Source organism: Rattus norvegicus, chromosome 4 (assembly GCF_021556685.1).
Source record: "Rattus norvegicus strain SHRSP/BbbUtx chromosome 4, alternate assembly SHRSP_T2T, whole genome shotgun sequence".
Lineage (NCBI taxonomy): Eukaryota > Metazoa > Chordata > Mammalia > Rodentia > Muridae > Rattus > Rattus norvegicus.
Genome location: NC_141537.1, coordinates 116,963,263 through 116,984,547, shown reverse-complemented (window position 1 = coordinate 116,984,547; position 21,285 = coordinate 116,963,263). Strand labels below are relative to the sequence as shown.

Here is a 21,285-nt window from a genome sequence, read left to right as displayed (position 1 = left end):
GGGCGAACCTAGCTAGCCAGCTTGCTATAAGGATTCCCCATCTCTACCTTCCAAGTGCTAGAATTACAGATGCCCACCACATGCACCCAACATTTACGTGTGTTCTGAGGAGCTGACCTCAGGATTTTACACTTGCACAGCAAACAGCAAATGCTTCACCTACTGGGCTGTCTCCCCAGCCTGTCAGAACGTTCTTAAAGTAAGCTTATGGCTTTGTGACGACCAGAGTCTGAGCTAGTTTGTGTTCTGTGAGCCTGGGTTGGACACGCCTGCTAGGACGTGGTAGACTGGTCCCACCAGCTTCGAGGACACATTGCCAAGAGTCAAGGAAAGAGACGACTCTCTGTAGTCCCCAACTAGGAGTGACGATACGGTGGCACAGAAAGAATTCTCAGACCCCTATGGGATCCACATGAGGTTTTCAAAGTGTCTTCACCTTGTTCTGGGTGTCTCCTCCTGTAGCTTGTGGGCTCCAGCTTTTTGACCCCAGCCTTCTCTTCCACTTTCATCACTACAAAGCAAAAGATGCACGAACTTCAGAACATTCAAAGGTACAGGGGGCTGGGAAGATGGTCCAGCCAGTAAAGTCTTGCCTCGCCAGCAGAGTTTGACTCCAGAATCCACTTTTTAAAACAAGATTTACTTATTTTATATGTGTGTGTGGCATCAGATCCCATTACAGATGGTTGTGAGCCATCAGGTGGTTGCTGGGGATTGAACTCAGGATTTCTGGGAGAGCAGCCAGTGCTCTTAACCACTGAGCCACCTCTCCACCCCCCACACATCCCAAATCCACTTTTAAAAAGTCAGATGTGGTACTGCACACTTGTTGTTCCAGTGACTGAGAGTTGGAGACAGGTTCATTGCCCACCCAGCCTAGCTGAATTTGAGGTTCCAGGCAAAAATGAGAAAGCTTGTCTCAAAACACAAGGTGGAGGGCATGCGGAGGAATGGTACCTTAGGTTAACCTCTGACCTTCACAAGTATGACATATCTGTGTCACGTTCACCTGAACACACATACACACACAAAATAAAATAAGATTGTAAATTAAAAAAAATACAGATGAGAATGGCTACCATTAATAGGTAGTATTTTGAGTGCTTCCGATGTATGACTTAATAGAGTCATTTTACCAATGCTATATTAGTATTGGTATCGGTGTTAGTATTGGTATAAGTATTAATTTTCTCTGCTGAGGATGCAACCCAGAGCCCGGCCTATCTTAATAAGAGAGTGTTCAACTACTGAACCATACTCGTCCCATTATATAGACATGGAATCGAGGCACCAAGAATTTTAATTACTGCCAAAATAAATAGAAATTCAAACCCAGATTGTCTGCTTTGGGAACTATACAGAGTTCTTAGCCTTAAGGTTTCTAAAAATACAGTTCTACCATGAAAAAATAGTAGAAATGCCAAACTTGACATTTAAAAACTTTTTGAACACCCGAGTTGATCGATAACTAGGAACCACTGGTACAAAAGGCTTGCTTTTGTTGTTACTGTTGTTTTGAGACAACACTCACAGTGCAGCACTAACTGACCTGAAATTCACTGTGAGACCGAGCTGGGCTCTAACTCACAGGTACTCCTGTTCCTGCCTCTTGGGTGCTGGGATTTAAGGTGGTCACCACCACAACTGAACAACTGGTGTGTTCACCACCAGACCTGCCATGTTCAAAAACTCTGTGCAACAGAAAGTGAATGACCAGAGCTGAGCACGGTGGCACACCACCCCGTTCATTCCAGGTCTCAGGAGCAGAGGCCAGTAGATCTCTGTGTTTGAGGCCAGCCTCGTCAACACAGTGAATTCCAGGTCCATGGGGGCTACATACTGAGACTCTGTCTCAAAAACAAACAAGAACAAAACACACTCGATTAATCAACGAATGTCACACCTGTAGAGTTGTTATCTATGTGTCTGGTGTGCATCCAAACAGATCTGCTGTCCTCTGGGCCAGTGTCAACGCCATATTGGTTGTTAGGTATTCTGAATATCACTGACAGAAATAACTGTCTTGCTGGAGGAGAGGAGGGCAACAGGGAAAGGCTAGGAGCAGGGTGTCTAGGTGTTAGTACAAAGGCTGACAGACCTCCAAGATGACTGCTAGTTTCCTTCACTTCCTCGAAATGATGGCTCCATCTCGTTAGCAAATTACCCTCTGCTGTTTCAAACCTTGACATAGCACATCTGGAAAGCCCCATATAAGGACAGTAAGGAAGAGTAAACCCTATGCTAAGAAAATCCCAACCCACTCCTGGAGGTCCCCCCAACATATCTGCTGAACAATTTACCTTGAAAACGTGGTGTCCAAAATCCCAGTGGTGGCCAGTGAAGTGGCTCTGGGTAAAAGCATTGTCCCCAATCCTGGGGTATCTGAGCTCAATTCCCAAAATATACATAAAAGTGGAGAGAACTGACACCGCAAAGCTGTCCTCTGACCTCTCCAGACAAGCAGGCATAATGCGCTCTCTCTCTCTCTCTCTCTCTCTCTCTCTCTCTCTCTCTCTCTCTCTCTCTTACATTGAAAAAACAGCAACGAGGAGACTAAAATCATTTACTCCAAGTCATAGAGCCAGCTCTGGTAAAGGCAGGATTCAAACTGAATTCTTTCTGTCTCCTAAGCTCAAGGAAGTAATAGAAGAGAAAGGAAGGGGAGAGAGAGGAAGGAGAGAGAGAGGGAGAGGAGAGGGAGGAGGGGAGGGAGAGGAGGGGAGGAAGAGGAGGAATGAAGGGGGTCCGGGATGGGCTTCCATCAGCCGCCCACTTTTGGGCTGCAGTCGGTGAGCACTGGCTGGATCCCGGTACTCATCATAGCCAGAGCCCCATAGAAGCTGGTACCTCCCTCAACAGCTCCAGCTGATTAGAGTGACTGCGTCTCAAGAGAACCAACCCCTACAACAACTCACTGTGAAACGTTATCAAAAGTTTTTTGCAATGAACCCTGGCACGCAGTAGACAGAAGCTCTCACAAGGACAGTTTTTCCTACCTCCAGGCACTCCCTTACCCAACTGGAGCCACCATATTCTTATCCACCTCAGATCTAAATCACCTTGGCCTTGAGCATGGTTCACAGTGCAAATCAAATCTTCTTTTGTCCTGAGACACTGGCCGGGACCATGTCACAGCGGCCAGCCCAGGATCCCAAGAATAGTCTAAAACCTTCCTGATGAGACCGATATTCTAAACTTGGAGGCTGAATCAATGGTGTCCTGGCACACGGACACCCCAAGTCTTCACCCAAGCAGCCATTATGTCTAGCATAGCAGGGATATAGCCACCCGTAAGGGTCCATAGCACCTCATGCCCGTCAACGCCCTGGTGGCAGTCATCTGCCATCTACCTACACGATCACAGGGTGCATTGACTCAGGCAAACCCATTCGGATATGTGCACCAGAGGCCTGGACACAGTCAGGATGAAAGGGTCTGATTATTAGGGAAGAACGTCAGAGAGTGCTAATTCAACCTCATCACAGGCAGCCATGGCTGTGGGCAGGAACCACCTAAGAGAAAGCTTTCGCTGCACTAGACGCTCACCCATTTCGTCTTTTGTTCCGTCTGTACTTTAAGCAATTTGACCTTTACAGTTAAGAATGTTAGACCAGACAGCATGGCGTCTGGTGAACCAGAGGACCTCAGCAAAAGACTTCCCCTCTGGCATACCGTGGATAATTTTGTCAAATAAACGCAGAACCGTGCCAGACCTTAGGCTGAGGAGCTAGAAACCAGGCAAGGGAAGGTGGACGTCGTTTCAGATACCTTGAGAGATGGAGGCAAGGGGATCTTCAGGACCAGCCTGTGCTACATAGCCAGTTCCAGGCCAGCCTGGGACACATGAGACCCTACCTCAAAAACAAAACAAAACAAAACAAAACAAAAATAACCACAAACAAACAAAAAATCCAAAACCAAATAAACAAAAAACCAAAACCAAACAAACAAAAACCCAAAACCAACCAAACAACAACAAAACAAAACAAAACAAAACAGAAAACGAAGAACGGAGAAATGAAAGGCCAGCTCTTGACTGGAGGCTCATTAGTTGTCCCAGGCCAGCCAAGCAAACCCCTACACCCCAGAAGAGAAAGAATAAAGCAAGAAAATGAAATGTCCCTGAGCAGTTGTCAGTAGCCACGCCATGCACCATATCCACAGCCTAGAAGCAGAACTGCAGAACGGATATCTAGCCACTAGCCTTTCTCCATCCCGTGTTAGAAGAGCAGGTGCCATCTATTTCTCTACAACTCTCAGGGGGAAAAGGCGAGCCTCAGGCTTCTGGGTGCTTCTGAAGTGTTGCCAGTGTCACACGCACTGGAAACACAAACAGAAATACATGTGTGAAAGATACTTGCTTCCTTCAGAGGAAAGCAAGCTGAAACGATCCTCCAGGGTTCTGAGAGCACAAGAGGCTCTGCTCAGCTCCATTCATCAGTCCAGTGGACTCTAGAAAGACAACTACAGTCTAATAAGGAAAGGCAAACACCCTGGGCTCACCTAGAGGATTTGTCTAGCATTCTGGGACAGTGTGTGTGCCTATCACACCTCAACACTCAGGTCCCACATGCGGAAAAACACGCTTCGTATATGATCCTGCTGCAGACATACCTGTGTGTTCTTAGCAGTGGACACCAGGCTCCAAATCTCAGGAAGACCAGAGCCCCTGGCTCCACTCCCGTTGGGTTGCAGAAAGGCTTTCTGTGGCTTCCAGGCTGAGCAGTATTTGGGGCATTGGAGATTGACTTCTGGGGTTCAGTAGCGGTCAGCCATGTGACTGGGGTGGGGGAAGGAATACTCCCGCAAGGTCAGGCACAGATGCCTGATTGGCTGGACAGACCCAGGTGGCAGGGGCTGACTGGGGACATCAACAGCCACGGGCAGGGGACTTCGTTCCCAATTTCTTTTTGGATTTCATAGGTGATTTTAACCTGGTGAGCATTTATTTCATAGTTGTGGTATATTCCAGCCTTGAATCTGAAATACCAATTCATCTCCCTGCTCACTTTTATCCAAGACCTTTTCTCTTTGAAATTCTGTATCGTGTGTGTGTGTGTGTGTGTTTGTGTGTGTGTGTGTGTGTGTGTGTGTGTGTGTGTGTGTGTGTGTATCACGCAGGCACGCCATAGTAGACATGCAAAAGTCAGAGTACAACTCGTGGGACTCAGTTCTCACCTTCCACCTTGTGGGTCCTAGGTATTGACCCTGTCAGCAAGTGCCTTTAATGGCTAAATCATCTCTCTGGCCTCAGATCTTTCGCTTCATTTATTCTGTCTTGGAGGGATGTTGTAGTTGGAAAAAAAAAAAAGATTATCTCATCCTACCCCAAAGTACCCATTTTAAATGCAGGGAAACTAAGGCCCAGAGAAATGTGGCATCACTCTGGAAACTGCACAGGCCTAGGCCTACCATGTGACCTCAGTTGAGACAAAGTTACAGCCCACTGGCAAGCCTAGGCCTACCATGTGACCTCAGTTGAGACAAAGTTACAGCCTACTGGAAAGTGTTCAACTTTCAGGGGTTTAGATCTTTAAGGACTGGTAAGATGCTGGGAAGAGATCTGTCACACTGAGGGTGCTTAGTGGTGCAGCTGCTATACTGAGAAACGGCGAGGGACTGATGTGGGCAGGGCTACAGACAGCACATCTGGGCACCATGTACCTCCTTGCCTGTTTGCTTTACTGCCTTGCCCACTAATACGGGAAAGACTTTATTTTATTCGCTGCTATGCCCCTGTTACCAAAATAAAGCATGGCTTGTAGATGCTTGTGTTCAAATACCAATTCAAAAATTGGGTTTGTTTGGGTTTTTAAATGGGTTCAGATGCCAGCTCAAATCTCTGTGGACCTTGGAAAGGGGGTAAAGACCTCTCTGTCGGAGGCTGATTGAGTCTACGCAGACATTAGGCCAGTGTCTGGCTAAAAACACTTCATACTGTGACACTCAGAGGAAGCTGGCAACATGTCCTGGACAGGAGGCAACTGGGTGGGTTGTCTCTTAGCAGAGACGGGGAGGAGGACTCCTAGCCTTCCTAGAGTCTGAGAACCAGCGTCCCTTGCCAGCCCTGGAAAGCAAGGACTGGGCCGCCCCTCCTGCCTAATCTCTGCTGCCACCTAGAGGTTATCCTCGGTAGCAGGCGGAGAGACACGAATTTCATTTCCCTCAGAGAGAAATGAGCTTTGCTAGATGGCAACCCCTTCCCTTAAGCAAGCCAGACCCCCAAGGTCTCCCATCTTCCAAGATTAACAAAGCTTCCCTGATAGCCATTGAGCAATGCTACCACTGGAAACAAGTAAGACCAGAAAGAACCTGAGGGTACCTGGATAGCTATCTCTGAGACACGGTCCCAAAGGGGACCAGACCAGGCAGGCAGCTAGGACTGGCCACTTCCCTCTGTCCTCCATCCAGGTTGTACTGGCTGAAGTAGGATACTGGGCTTTGGTCACTTCCGCCAAGCCGAGTCTTATTATTCGGGTCATGACTGAGGTGTTGAAGCTCTACTTCCTTGACGTGGTGCGTGCAAGGTGGGAGGGGCTATCACCGAGACTCACTGGCACTAAAGGCACTTGTGTGCTATTGATAGATTATTAGCATGTTCTGATTAGGATAACACATATGGAGGGGAGGTTTCTTTTCCAATGCAGCCTGCTGTGACAGCACATGCCTTTAATCCCAGCACCCTGAGAACAACGGTAGACAGATCTCTGTGAGTTTGAGGCCAGACTGGTCTGCATGGTTAGGAGATAGTAAGACCCTGTCACAACAAGTAAATAAAAAATATTAAAAAATTTTTATTGCAAAACATCTAGAAGTGAACTTGCCTACATGTGTGTCTCAACAAGAGTATGTGATAAACTTTGCTTAGGAATAAATAATAAGAAAACATATTTCTGAGTGGGGAAATATGTTAAATATTCAGAAGTTTGTATGAAATTCAAATACGATGCTAGCAACATTTTGGACAATAATAACAGAAAGAAAAACATGCCTAAAGAATTAAAAGTCTCGGGGTTGGGGATTTAGCTCAGTGGTAGAGCGCTTGCCTAGCAAACGCAAGGCCCTGGGTTCGGTCCCCAGCTCCGAAAAAAAGAAAAAAAAAAGAATTAAAAAGTCTCCCAAACCCTCACTAGCGAGCCCTATCATGCCTGATTCCGTTGACAGATGAGAGACTTGAAGCCTAGAGAAGGTAAAATGGCTTGTCCAAGGTCACACCCTGTTGAAGAACCGAACGAGCCGGCGATAATGACTCAAACCTGTAATCCCAGCAGCACTTGGGAGATGAAGTAGGAGAATTTGCATGAGTTTGTTGCCATCCTGGGCTGCCCATGAAGCACAAGGCATCCAGGGTCAGAGAGCCTGACCCTGTCTCAGAAACAGCAACAGCAGCTGAATAAAGTAGCAAATGTCTTTAATCCTAGTACTTGGGAGGCAGAAATAGGCAGGTCTCTTGTGAGTTGAGGCCAGCAGGGTCTATACATGGAGTTTCAGGTCAGCCAGTACTGCATAGTGAGACACTGTTTCCAACAGCAGAACAGTAGCAAAGCTTGGGGCTTAGAGGGTAAATTAGAGTCTCATGACCCTGGTTCTATCCCTGAAATCCCTCTGATAGAATGAGAAAACAAATTCTTGAAGGTTGTCCTCTGGCCTAGCTACCACATATGCTTGGTGGCACATGTACATCCACAAACACAGATAAACAGAGAGAGAGAGAGAGAGAAAGAGAGAGAGAGAGAGAGAGGCTAATTAAATCACAGAAAGAAGGGGAGGAAGGGAGAGGAACAACCTGGGGAGTAGGCGAGAAGAGCAACTTAATTATTGGTTGAGCTGAGCAGCTATTTTTCAGCCTGAAATTAAATATGGCTGCTCGTGGAGACAGGGCTCTTGAGCTTGTGACCTGACCTGTCTTGGATGTTCACCATTAGCTCCTGTTGTCTTGGCTTCAATATCGATAGCTTCCTCTCCCAGTCTCGAAAGGTTCATGTCCAGACAGTGGACGTGTGATTTTTGTGCTGGAGACTGGCAAATAGAAGCGTGCCCTGGTGCAGCATACCATAATACACAAGGCTCTCCCGGTGGGTGCCACTGTGGTACAGAGGACCCCATACGATGAGAAGGGCAGGTGAGGGGTCGGGAAAGGGGTCAGAATGAAGCTGATTGGCAGGTGTGGGGTTAGGTCTACAGGACAGGAGCGAGGTCAGAATGGGATGCTAGATTTTGCTATTTCAGAGTGTTGAATGTGGTCTATGACTGATCAAAACAGGTGGGAAGCGAGGGAGCCCAGAAACTGGAAAAGAACTCTTACTCCTCTTCAATTTTGAATCCTGTGACTATTATCTTTTTTTTTTAAATCATAAATCTAAAATTTAAAGGAAACTCTACAACCTTGTCCTTAGATTCTCCTAGACCAAGTATGGAATCATTTTTTATCAACTTAAAAAAAAACCATTAGGAAAACAAATGGTCCTTAAACATTTGAAAAGATTCCATGTCTTACTCATTTGGGGGACAGGGGGAAAGGACTGGAGGGTCGGCTCAGCAGTTAAGAGCACACACTGCTTGCCTTAGCTTTCTATTGCTAAGGACGAAGGGCCTATTTCAGTTTACATGTCCACGTCACAGTCCTTTCCTGAAGGAAATCAGTGCAGGAGCTCAAGGCAGGAGCCTGGAGGCGGGAGCTGACACACAGACCATGGGAAGAGTGCTGCTTGCTGGCTTGCTCACCATGGCTTATTCATCCCGCTTTCTTATACAATCCAGGACCACCTGCCCAGGGGTGGCATTGCCCACAGTAGGCTGGACTTTCCTATATCAACCACTAATTAAGAAAACGGACTTGGGCTGGGGATTTAGCTCAGTGGTAGAGCGCTTACCTAGGAAGCGCAAGGCCCTGGGTTCGGTCCCCAGCTCCGAAAAAAAGAACCAAAAAAAAAAAAAAAAAAAACAAAAACGGACTTGACTACAGACTAATCTCTTTCTTTTTAAATGTTATGTGCAGTGGTGTTCTGCCTGCATGCATGTCTGTGTGAGGGTGTCGGATCCACTGCATCTGGAATCACTGACAGTGTGAGTCACCATGTGGTACTGAGAATTGAACTCAGGATCTCTGGAAGAGCAGCCAGTGCTCTTAACCACTGAGCTATCTCGCTAGCCAAGACTACAGACCGGTACTATAGAGGCATTTTCTCAATTAACTTTCCTTCATCTTCGCAGATATGTCTAGGACTATGTCAAGATGACAAAAACCAACCAGCATATTGATCTTGCAGAGACCCCAGCCCAAACTGAACAGTTCCAGAGGTTCCACAACCCTCTTCTGGCCTCTGAGGTATGAGGCATACACATCAGGCATTTACACATACACATAAAAAAGTAAAGGTATGTAAATCTTGGGGAGAAAAAACGTAAGCAAGTTAGAACTGTGCAGAAATACCATCATTGACCATTCACACTGGCATGGCAACATTTCACAGGAGCTGCATTTGTGGCTCAACTGGCAGAGTGCTTGCCTAGCATGCTCGAAGCCCTGGGCTCAATCCCCAGCACTATGTAAAACTTGGTGCAAATGGCACAGGCCTGTAATCCCAGAACTTTGAAGACAGAGACTGGAGGATCAGGAGTTTAAGGTTACCCTTGCTTAGTAGTGAGTTTAAAGCCAGCCTGGACTACATGAGACCCTATCTGTGATGGTTTGAATGAGGATGGCCCCAAGGGTTCATATATTTGATACTTAGTTCCCAGTTGGTGGAATTGTTTGGGAAGGATGGGAGGGAGTGGCCTTGTTGGATGGAGGAGGTGTGTCACTAGGGAGTTGGCTTTGAAGTTTCAAAATCCCACACCATTCCTAGCGCTCTCTCTCTCTCTCTCTCTCTCTCTCTCTCTCTCTCTCTCTCTCTCTCTCTCTCTCTCTCTGCCTCATTGTTCTTGTTTCAAGACGTGACCACCTGCCTGCCTGCCACTATGATCCCTGCAATGATGGTCATGTCAGAACAGAGTTTATGAGTGAAGCTCTGTGAGGAGAATTCTGAGGGCTTATGAGAAACTCCAGGAAAACAGGACAAGAGTCTTGTGATCTGAGGCCTCCAAAGCACAGGATTGTTTGTGGGATGTGCTTCCGTGCCCCTCCCACAGGCAGCAGATCAGCGTGGGTTTGCTCTAGACCATGCATTGCTGTTTACACTCCATCCATGCACAGCTTGCTCTTGTGATTGTACACAGCTGAACTCATGCAAACTTTGCTCATAAAACCTAGCTTAACCCTCGGAGTATAAAATGTCTGATTCTCTGAATAAAGTTGGCCATTGCATGAGACTTTAATCTGTCTCATTGTTAAGCTCCATCCTCCCTGGTCCCTCCATGAGTGGTGACAATGGACTAACCTTCTGGAACTGTAAGCCTCCAGCAAACCCTTTCCTCCATAAGCTGCCTGGATAACAGTGTCTTCATAGCTGCAGAAGAGTAACCAAGACACTACTATCTCGTTCCTTAGGAAAACTTTGCCTCTTTGTCTAGAAAGTGGCCTTACAGACACAGTCTCTCCTGTGAACGAAGACAAGCAGATGGTTTGGGGCAGTTACCTCCTGTACTTGTATCATATCGGATTATATGGAATTAAATAAAATCTGGAGAGAATCCTGTGTGGGCTAGCAGAGCCTGGGAGTTCAGTGGCTCTAGGCTGTCAGTGATGTAAATGTAGTTTTATTCACCTGATGTAATTGCTGTCTCTGAGGCTTATTGCCTCTAGCTGCTAAACTAGGCTTAGTTCCGGACAATATAGTCTAGAATGTTTTCAGCCTCTGAGACTTACTGCTGAATAATCTCACCCTTTTATAGCTCTTTCTGAACTCTAGCTGGCTGGTTCAACTCAGTTCTGACTCCAACTCCTCTCCAAGCTGACTGATTCAGTTTGGATTCTCTCAGTTTCTTACTGAATTGTTCTGCTTGGCCTCAAACTAACTTTGGCAATATGTTCTAATCTCCGGCTCCTTCTTATTCTCTGGTTTGTTCTGTCTTCAACTGTGTCTAGCTTGTTCTCACTGTGCAACATATCTCTCCACAACCGTCCTGGTAAAGACTTTTCCTTTCTCCTCGTGTTCATTGTCCCTCAAATAGGTTCCCTTTCCTCTCTGATGAGAGTTGAGCATATCCCATTCTGTCAAATCTTTCTCTGATTTGTCACTTTGTCTGCCACTCAATTAGTCATCACCTCTCCCGCCCCAGTCATCACTTTTAGACATGGGTGCTTCCTTCCACAAACTAACTTTACCTTTATTATTTGGGATTAAAGGTTTGTAGTAAGGGTACATCTGTAGTCCAACCAGAGGGATTAGCGGTGTGTGCTAAGGCTGATCCACACCACAACTAGAAACAGGTTTTTCCAGTGAACAACACAATCTCAGGGTTCACGGTGTGATCAAATATTCTGCAGCACAGTGACTCCTGGCTGTTGTCCCCTACAGTGTCACTTACCACAGCAAGCATAAGAAACTACCTCAATGCCCTGAGAGGAAACCAATGTTTTTAAAGATTCAGTTTTGTTGCTTTTTTATTATGTGTGTATGGAGAGACTCGACATAAGTTCAGGTGTCCATGGAGGCCAGCGGCATCAGATCCTTCAGGAGTTGGGTATGCAAGTGTTTGTGAGCCCTCTCTGTATGGTGCTGGGTCCCCAACTCAGTTTTCCTGCAAAAGCAGCACTTGCTTGCTTATAGCCCTTGCATTTAGGAGGTGGAGACTGAGGATGTAGAGTTCAAGGCTAGGCTGATACATAGCCTGTTCCAGAATGTTTTAGTTAGGGTTTTCCTGCTGTGAACAGATACCATGACCAAGGCAATTCTTATAAGGACAACATTTAATTGGGGCTGGCTCACAGGTTCAGAGGTTCAGTCCATTATCATCAAGATGAGAGCATGACAGTATCCAGGCAGACAAGGCACAGGAGGACCTGAGAGCTCAACCTCTTGTTCTGAAGGCAAACAGAAGACTGGCTTTCAGGCAGCTAGGACGAGGGTCTTAAAGCCCATGCCCACAGTGACACACTTCCTCCAACAGGCCACATCTACTCCAATAAGGCCATACCACCAAAAAGTGCCATTTCCTGGGCCAAGCATATTCAAACCACCACACAGGCTTTTCTGGTCTACATGAAACCTTGTCTCAGTCAATCTGTACTTTGAAAGAGCGTAAGGATATTCACTGGAACGAGGTTGCTCTTTAGACACTCCATAGAAATTTTTTTTAGAAATATTGACAGGTGGGGGCCTGGAGAGAAGGCTCATGGGATAAGACACTTGCTGTGCAAGTGTGAGGACCTGGATTTGGATCCCCAACACTGACTGAGGGAGCAGCATAGCGCACTCCTGTAATCCCAGCACTAAGGAGAAAGGCAGACAATCCCTAAAACAGGCTGTCTGGCAAGATTAGCCAAACTGGTAAGCTCTGGGTTCAAGAGATAAAGTAGAGAGTGACTGGGAAACACATCTGATGTCAGCCTCCGACCTCCACATACACACTTTCTTAAAGAAATATTGGCCGCTAGAAACAATCAAGGTTCAACAGAATGCTTGTGGCTGCCCCTATTTACGTTGGGGTTGCTCCAGAAAAAGTCCCAGCATTGAGATCCCTTTCAGTGATGTTTCTTCATACAGTAACCAGGAGGCCAGGGTTTAGGAGCCACTCAGTGATTATTTGTGTATTTTGTGTTTGTCCTCCATATAATTACGTTTCCTACTCGAACGCAACTAAGTTCTACTCCTAAACACAGGAGCATGGAAAACAAGGAGGCAGGTCTTAGACATATGGCCATAGGCCTAGCAGTAGCCCTCAGGAGCAACCCAAACGTCTAACCCTGGATAGACCGGATGAGCAGAATGTGGAGGGACGACCTTCTGGTTGAACTGCAGATGCTAGGGCTGGAGTATGGAGCCGAACGCACACAAACACGCAGGTGATCGTGTGTGCAACAAACGGCGCCAGCAAGTTCTCACGCTCGCAAGCTCGCAAGCTCGCTGTGCATTGTGTGCATTTGGTCTCTCCATTCCCAAAAGTGGGGGTGTCTTTATGCTCCTGCCACCTTGATTTCCTACTCCTGTGGAGCGTGACCTATAATCGTGAGCTACAGTAAGCCCTTTCTCCCCTGAATCGCTTTTTGTCTGAATATTTTATCACAGATGGGAAACTAGGACACATCTGGCCCCATGAACTTTCTCCTTGAGGCAGGAGATGAACAGAGGCGGACTCCTTAACATTTTTTTTAATGATTTGTTTCCTTTTATTTTATGTATATTGGTGTTCAGCCAACTTGTATCCTGTGTGTGAGGGTGTTGCATCCCCTGAAACTGGAGTTACAGACAGTTGTGAGCTGCCATGTGGGTGCTGGGAATTGAACCTGGGTCCCTTAGAAGATCAGCCAGTGCTCTTAACTGCTCACTGAGCCATCATCTCTCCAGCCCCAAAAGGTAGACTCTTAAGTGAACAGAAAAGAATGGCTTCTGAGGAAAATAACAAGAGGCAGATTGACCACATATCACTGAGGACCCTGGCAAGACCAGAAGCGCACGCGCGCACGCACGCACATGGGATCTTCCTGCTTCTCTTTTTTCTGCAGCTCCACCCTGACTGTGTTAGAGCCCCCTGTTAGCTGAGTGAGTGAGGAAGGGTGAAAACCTGAGACTTGATCTGAACCCCATCTGCCACCGCTTCCCCTCCAGTGCCAGCCTAAGGATGCCAGGTCTCAATGCTGAATCAGGACTGAAGCTCGGATTAGCAGAGGGGAGTGGACACTGTAATCCTGCCATAAGACTGAACCCAAGGGTGACCAAAACAACCCTGTGACTGCCTAAGGTGCACACAGGACCAGAGAGGGATCAGGCCCCACCATGAATGTCTGGTTTGCTGATTTTACCCCGTAAGCAGCTTACAGCATCATCTCGAATCACTAACAAATATGTGTGCATTTCTTTTTAATTTTTTATTTCATGCATATGGGCGTTTTGCCTGCACGTATGTCTGTGTACCACATGCATGCCTGGTGCCCCTGGAGGTCAGAAGAGGGGTAAGGATCTCCTGGCACTGGGGTAACAGATGGTTGTGAGCCACCACCACATCGGTGCAGAAACCAAACCTGGGTTCTCTACAAGAGCAACCAGTGCTCTTGACCGCTGAGCCAACTCTCCACACCATATGCACGGGCCTTGCCCCGCCCTCTAGGTGGTAAGCTCTTCAAAGGTGGGGTCCTGTTGAGGTTTGGTCTGTTGCTATGTAATGCTAAATATTGGCCCCCAAGACCTGGTTCCGCCCCCCCCCCCCCGCCCCGGATCTTCCCATACATTAGATGATGCCATGTAACCCTGCTCCTTATTTTAAAACTATTGGTGGGATAAAGATGCCTACAGCCTGTAGCTGGGCGGAAGAGAGGTAGGTGGAGCTTCTGTTCCCTGGCTTGGGGCCTGAGGCAGAGCCCACAAGGAAGGAAGGGAGAGAGGAGAGAGAAGACAACATGGAGTAGGCAGATTGTGAGAGCAGGGCCATGGAGGCCAACCAGTTGGAGGAGGAGTGGCCAAGTGACATCCTAGGGAAACAGACAAATAGCTTAGAGGCTGATATTTGCCCAGCTCTAGTGCTTTTACGGTTTGTTATAAACATAAAGGTTTGTGTTTGGGAACTAAATGATCAAGGTGGGCAGAAACCCCCAGTTAATTTTAACTACAACAGGTTCCATGTGCTCCTAAGATCCACTCGCTTTTGTTTTATGTGTATAGGTGTTTCTACAGGCATCCAGTGTCCTCCTCTGGCCTCCTTGGGCTCCTGCGGGCATGCGATACACCCACACCCATAAATCATGGATAAATATTTTAAAAAACAAGACGCCTAGAGCCTGAGGAATGGGCATGAACACAAGAACACACACAGGCTTAAAGAATCTGAAAAGGCCCTTGTCCTTAAAATGCTGCAAAAAGCAATCCAAATTACATACCCATGAGATTAAAAAAAAAAATTAGAAGGGATGGCCCAAAGCCAAACACTAAGGGAAACAGCCTTGAGTGGTTTAAGGAATGTACAGATGTGATTTGTGTATAGGATGTTCAAGACCAACTGATTCTAGTCTGGGTTACAGACTCCACTAGTGTCCCACTAGTGGACACGCTCACCATTTGTTGTCATAATTGATGAAGTATCTGTTTTGTGGACGAGGCCACTATACCAGTTCACACTGCAGTGGAGGTAAGAGACATCCCATTTGCTTATTGCTGCCTTTCTGGGAAGATGCTTGGCAGAAGGGCAGATGGGCTGGCATTTGGTGAAGCTTAATGCCCTCTCTGAGTGCTCAGCATGGGAAGAGATTACCCTCACGGACTGCCCTCCCCCAATAGGTGAGTGGGGGCGGCTGGAGAACCTAGCTGGCTGTCTCCTGGGTGCTGGTACACACTTCCCTCATGAGCTCACAGCTGAACTCCAAACCTCAGGATGTCCACTTGGATAAAGCAGAAGACACACTTTCTCAGAGACAGGAGCCACACAGCTAAGGGCACTGGGTGTCCAAGTTGGAATTTCAACAAAGCCTGGGAGGCCCTCTCTTTGGATAGTGCACTGACCTCCAGGAGTCTCAGTGCCTAAGAATAGCACAGCCCGGTACATCTAGGAACAGCTGGTCTCCTGAGCATTCCCTCCCACTCATTCCTTAAAGACCTGGAGCAGGGATGTGGCCTAGACAGTGTAATGGTGAAGCTAACTACCTTCTGAGATCCCAAGAAGAGGGTCTTTGATTAAAATAGATAAATGATGAATGGATGGATGGACGGATAGACAGACAGACAGACAGACAGACAGACAGACAGACAGACGGATGGATGGATAGAAAAGGGATGTCTTGTTTGAGCCTCACGTCTTTGAAACGAGGATTTCATACACGCCTCATCTTGCCTGTATCTACCTGACTTGATGAAGAGGCTACAAAGCCCTTATTGAAATGGAAGAGGTCTGAGGTAGGCACAGGGAAGAGCCCGGGATGAAGGGCAACAGTTATGGCTCTAGGCAGAGAACACATAACGAGAGGGAAGGGCCCACAGGCCCACCCCTCACTGTGAAAGCCTGGCATCACACCGTACGTATGCATGTACTGGTTCTTGCTCCCAAGGAGAGCAGTACAGAGCATAGACAAGGAGTGAAACGGCACCATGCCAGGACAACTTCTTCATTCTGCTGCCCTGTTTCTCAGTTGGGATAGCTAGAGATTTCTTTAGACAGCCAGACTACCCTTTAGCTTGCACAGACCTATGGAGGAAGCACTAAACTTACCTGGCCCTGGGTGGGCTTGGGCTTCCCCTCACTCTGCCAAGTCAGAGGCTACAACAAAGCTACCACTACACATATGAAATAGACCCTCTATTCTCACTCTTCACTCTGTGAAGTGGCCAGTGGCTCCCAGGGCCTTGAATTCAATCCCTTTTAGAGGAGGCCTTCAAACTAGGTACCACCTCCCTCCCCCGTTTCTTCTGCTATCAGCACAACCCTCCTCCATTACTTCACCAACCATGTTTGAACCAAAAAGTCATTGTCTATTCAGATCCTGTAAACATATTATGTTTTTGAATCTCTTATCTGTGTCGTCCATGGTTTATCTAATGAGGGAGTCTGAGGGAGGATTATTACTGCTGCTTAGTTTGTCAGAACACAACGGAGCAGGGACCTCCTAGGAGAACCAACTCCTTTGAAACAGAATCCTCAGGAAGATGTCAGACTTCATTAGTCCATGGGCATCAGCTTGAGGAGAATGTTCCAAGTCCCAGGGCGGCCACAGCGCTGCAGACCCAAATGCTAGCCCGTAGAAAAAGGGAGTGTACAGGGAAACAGGGAAAGCCCTGGAGGGTCTGGGTTGGGCCCACCTGTGAGCAGTTGGCCTACCATGCACAAGGTCCTGTGTTTAATCTCCAACATGCCAAACCCTGTGAGGAAAAACCATGTATATTCTGAATCTCCTAAGGTTTTTACTGGGTTGGGCTTCTTTTGCATTTTAAATACTTTATTCTTTTTTTAAAAATATTTATTTATTATGTATACATCATACAGCTTTCTGCCTGCATGTATGCCTGCGGTCCAGAAGAGGGCATCAGATCTCAATATGGATGGTTATGAGCCACCGTGTGGTTGCTGGGAATTGAACTCAGGTCCTCTGGAATTGCAGACAGTGCTCTTAACCTCTGAGCCATCTCTCCAGCCCAAATACTTTATTCTTTAGTGGGGACACACATGTGCCATGGTTCACAAGGATGGAGAACAACTTTTGAGAGTTGGTTCTTCTCTTCCATTGTGATGGTTTGTATATGCTTAGCCCAGGGAGTGACACTATTAGGAGGTGTGGCCTTGTTGGAAAGTGTGTCACTGTGGGGATGGGAGTAAGATCCTCCTCCTATACCTGTGGGAGTCAGTCTTCTCCTGTTTGCCTTTGTGGAACTCTTCCAATGGCAAACAAGTCACACTTTAAGTCTAACCTTTTCCATTTAGAAGCTGGAGCTCAGAGAGTATTTAATTGTAGTCTCAAAAACAAGAGGAAAAACAGAGACTGAAACCCCACTAAAAGCTGAATTCCGGGGCTGGGGATGTAGCTCAGACCTAGTGTGCTTGTCTAGCAAAACCTTGAGTGCCAGCACCATACACACTCCAGGGTGAATGCAGGCTTGCACATGCACACACACACACACGCACACACACATACTGGGTGGAAGATACTGAAGACTGAAAGAAAAATAACTCTGCCCTTTTCTTCCACAGCCTCTACCATGGCGTGAGTGTAGACAGTCTCTACGTCAGGGTTTCCCTCCTCCTTCAGGTAAGAAACTTACCTCTGGTTCAAAGGCCTCGCTTTAGGGCAATGGCTCTGCAGACAAAAGCACTCACCATTAGCTTTAGCTAGACTGTAAGTGACCCTCTGGAACCCAACTGGTAAAGAGAGAGAACTGACTCCCACAGTTATCCTCTGACCTCCATATCATGCCACAGCACACATACTCCTATATTCACATACAGATAGACAAACAAACAAAGAAGACAGAAAAAGTCCTTAAGGAGAGTTTTCTCCTCAGTGGAAAAGCCACACCCCTGGGGCCAGTGACAGTTGCAACAACTGTTTGGAAGCAAACATTGGGAGGCCATGGCTGCACATAAACCCAACATCAGGGGTCTCAATACTCTATGGAATCAAAATGGAAATCAACACATCAAGGGTTGTCTAAGACTTTCTTAGGATGAAGCCCATACCCCAGGAAACCCCTTAGTCCTGGACTTATGAAGACAGTTACTGCCCCAAGGCAGTCTCAGGACTTAGAGGATTTCTAGCTAGTTGAAGACGGGACAAATTTAAAAGCAGCGTCTTGGGAGAGGTGCAGAGAAATCAAAAGCACAAGTGTTTACTGCAGTCTTCTAAGGGCCTGGCCCTGATCTATCCTAGGTTATAAAATGGCTTGGAAGATACAGGGGGGAGGGTTGTCATGAGAACAACAGAGCTACCAAGAGCGCTTGAGGCCAAGAGAGGAAACCGTTCAAATAACGGCCTGAGAGGCGAGGATGCAGGCAGAGGTGGGAAAACATGACCTGATTCCCTTTGACTAGAGAGCTGTCCTACAACAGAGCAGTTTCGGGGAAGTAAGGTTCCTGGCTGCTACAGCCACTCTGGATAGTAGTTTGCAATGTGTGGGTCGAGAGACCCACACAGGGTCACATATTAGATACTTCATATTACGATTCATAACAGTAGACAGATTAGTTATGAAGTAGCAGCAAAATAATTGGATGGTTGTGGTCACTGCAAGATGAGGAACTGTATTAAAGGGTCTCAGGGTTGGGAAGGTTGAGAACCACTGTGCTAGAACATGGCTAGCTGGCCGTGGCTTAGAAGTCTCAGGTTCAAAGGATTGGGACTTTGTACCCAAACAATAAACTACCCTCGTGGCAGATTATAGCAAAGAGCTGTTAGCCTGTCATCACCCAGAGTAATATCGTGTGGATATTTATTGACTTCGGATAGTTTCTTTTTCTTTGTTTTCTCTCCTCACCCACTGGATTAGAGGGGACAGGAGGATATGAGGTGATAGCCTTCTTTCCAGGATGCACAAAAGATCCAGTCTGGGGTCCAAGGCTTCCCAGGGGGCACTGTGGCCGGAGTGGGTGTTTCTTGAATCCAGGGTTCACTGTGAGTTGGCTCGCACAGTCCCCCGTCCCTCACACAAACCTAGGCCACCTCAGTGGTTAACCAAGCCGACCACCCGAGAGCCTTCTACCTTGTTATGCTGTGACAGCCATGAGAGAGTTCCATGTGAGGAGAGAGAGAGGGGCGGGTGACAGGCAGCCAAGATAGGTGAAGCCTCCAGGCCATTACAACCACCACCCTGCCCCACAGCTACAGAATCCTGGCTCTGCAGACTCTGAGCTGAGGCTCCTCACGCTGCCCACTTCCCGGGGAATCCCTTCTTCCTTCTGCAGACCCGCTGTCAGAGAAGCGTTTGTCTAACGGGTGGGACCCAATTCGCACACATGCCTGTACACTTTACATTTTAAAATTGTGTCTACATTGTTTATATCTAATCTAATGTAAATTCACTGCAAATAGTTGTTCCATTCCAATACCCAGCCTAGGAAACAATGATGTGTGAATGTGCGCACACCATGTTTTCTCCACAGAGTTCTCTCTGTCCCATTTGAGACTGTTGGTGTTGCTCCCGGTTTGTGTGTGTGTGTGTGTGTGTGTGTGACTTTTCTCCTTGTTTATTTTCAGGGCTTCAGGGCGACTGGGCATGCTCATCTTTCCTGATACCTTTAGGCACCCTGTGTCCCAGGTGTCCCTGATGTCTGAGCCTAACTAGATCATATTAGGATAAGACTTGGTAGATCTGTAATTCTTGGGTTCTGTAGGTCCTGACATCTGCCCTGACATCAGGGCCCCTCTCCACGTACTTCCTCCTCTCTCCTGTGAGCTGAATCCCACTTGGGGACCCAAGTCACCCCACCATCATCACCATCTTGCCCAGTACAAGCCAACGAAGACCTTTACAGACTCACCTTTCTGAAAACCACCGCTGATTTCTGTGTCTTGTTCCCAGGTGGCCAGTGGCTTCCCAGGGCCGTCAAGCCAAGTCAGGACCACTTGAACTGGCTTCCTCATTCTTCCTGGCCTTATCATCCCACCTCCTTGCCCACTCTTGAAAGGGGCAGACTGAAGCCAAGGGTATTGATACTGCTGGAGAGGGTGTAACTGTAGAGCCACTCATCAAACACAATGTGGCAATATTTAATAAAGGTGCACCAATAAGCAACTAGCTTTGCTCTTTAGAGAAACTTGAACATAAAGTACCAGGGTCTGTGAACAAGGAAATTCATTTATGCACACAGCATTTTTTTGGTAGATTTTTTTCCCTTATTTTTATTTAGCATGTGTGCTTTTCATTTTAAAAGGAGTGTAACCTCCTACTTCCCAAAATAAAGTTAAAACATTTTCCACTAAAAACCTGATTTCCAATATCACCTAATATGTGGAGAGATGGCTCAGCAGTTAAAAGCACTTGGTGCTCTCCCAGAGGACCTGGGTGCAGTTCCCAGCACCTGAATGGTGGCTCACAGCTAGGGATCTAAGGCCTGCTTCTGTCCTCCCTGGGTATCAGGCATGTGGTGTAGACATATATTCAGAAAACACTCACTGCTGTCAACATCTCTTCCCAGTGGACAATAGTAACTTTGTCTACATCCTCTAAGGTCCCACAGACAAACCAAGGCAGGATTCTGCCACAGTTCCCTCTGGAAAACTGAGTTTATAGGGTTTCTTTACAGATAGGTGAGGGGTTATTTACAGGGTCGTGGTGCTTCTCCCTGAAACAGGCCATGCCTACAAAGCCTTTGTCCAGCAGGGATAAGGGGTCCCCATAGTTGCAGAGATGAGCCCCCTTCACTAGTCATCCCTGGTCTGTATACTTTAGCTGTATGTAGAATTAAAGCAGAGCTATATGCAACAGGAGGTAGGGAACCATTGGATTCTCAGCTATGGATCTTGTGAGCTCTTGGGGTGGGGGGGTGGGGTGGGGGAGGAATGGGGGTCATCAGTGGACAAGCCCAGGTAGGATAATCCTTTTGCAAAAGAGAACAGTTGAACTCCCCAAGAGAGCAGTTGCTTGGTTTGGAGGACAATCATTCATGCACATAAAACAAATTAAAATTAAAAATTAAAAACAAATTACATAAGCTGGGTATGGTAGTCGGTGCCTATAATCGTAGCACCCGGGAGACTTGAGGCAGAAAGAC

At 47.1% G+C, this 21,285-nt stretch overlaps 1 protein-coding gene across 10 annotated transcripts in view; it reads right to left on the bottom strand.

Annotated features, from left to right (window-relative positions):
• Positions 1-20,163, bottom strand: part of Slc4a5 (solute carrier family 4 member 5) — a 100,453-nt gene extending 80,290 nt beyond the window's left edge. For 2 of the 10 annotated variants that reach the window (XM_087656668.1, XM_087656672.1), the window contains exons 1-2: positions 20,053-20,161; positions 437-511 (exon numbers count right to left, since the gene is read on the bottom strand). In XM_087656668.1, the coding sequence (XP_087512794.1) occupies positions 437-511; positions 20,053-20,155 (178 nt within the window). In that variant the 5' untranslated portion in view covers positions 20,156-20,161. 10 annotated transcript variants of the gene reach the window in all.
• Between the last annotated feature and the right edge of the window lie 1,122 nt (positions 20,164-21,285).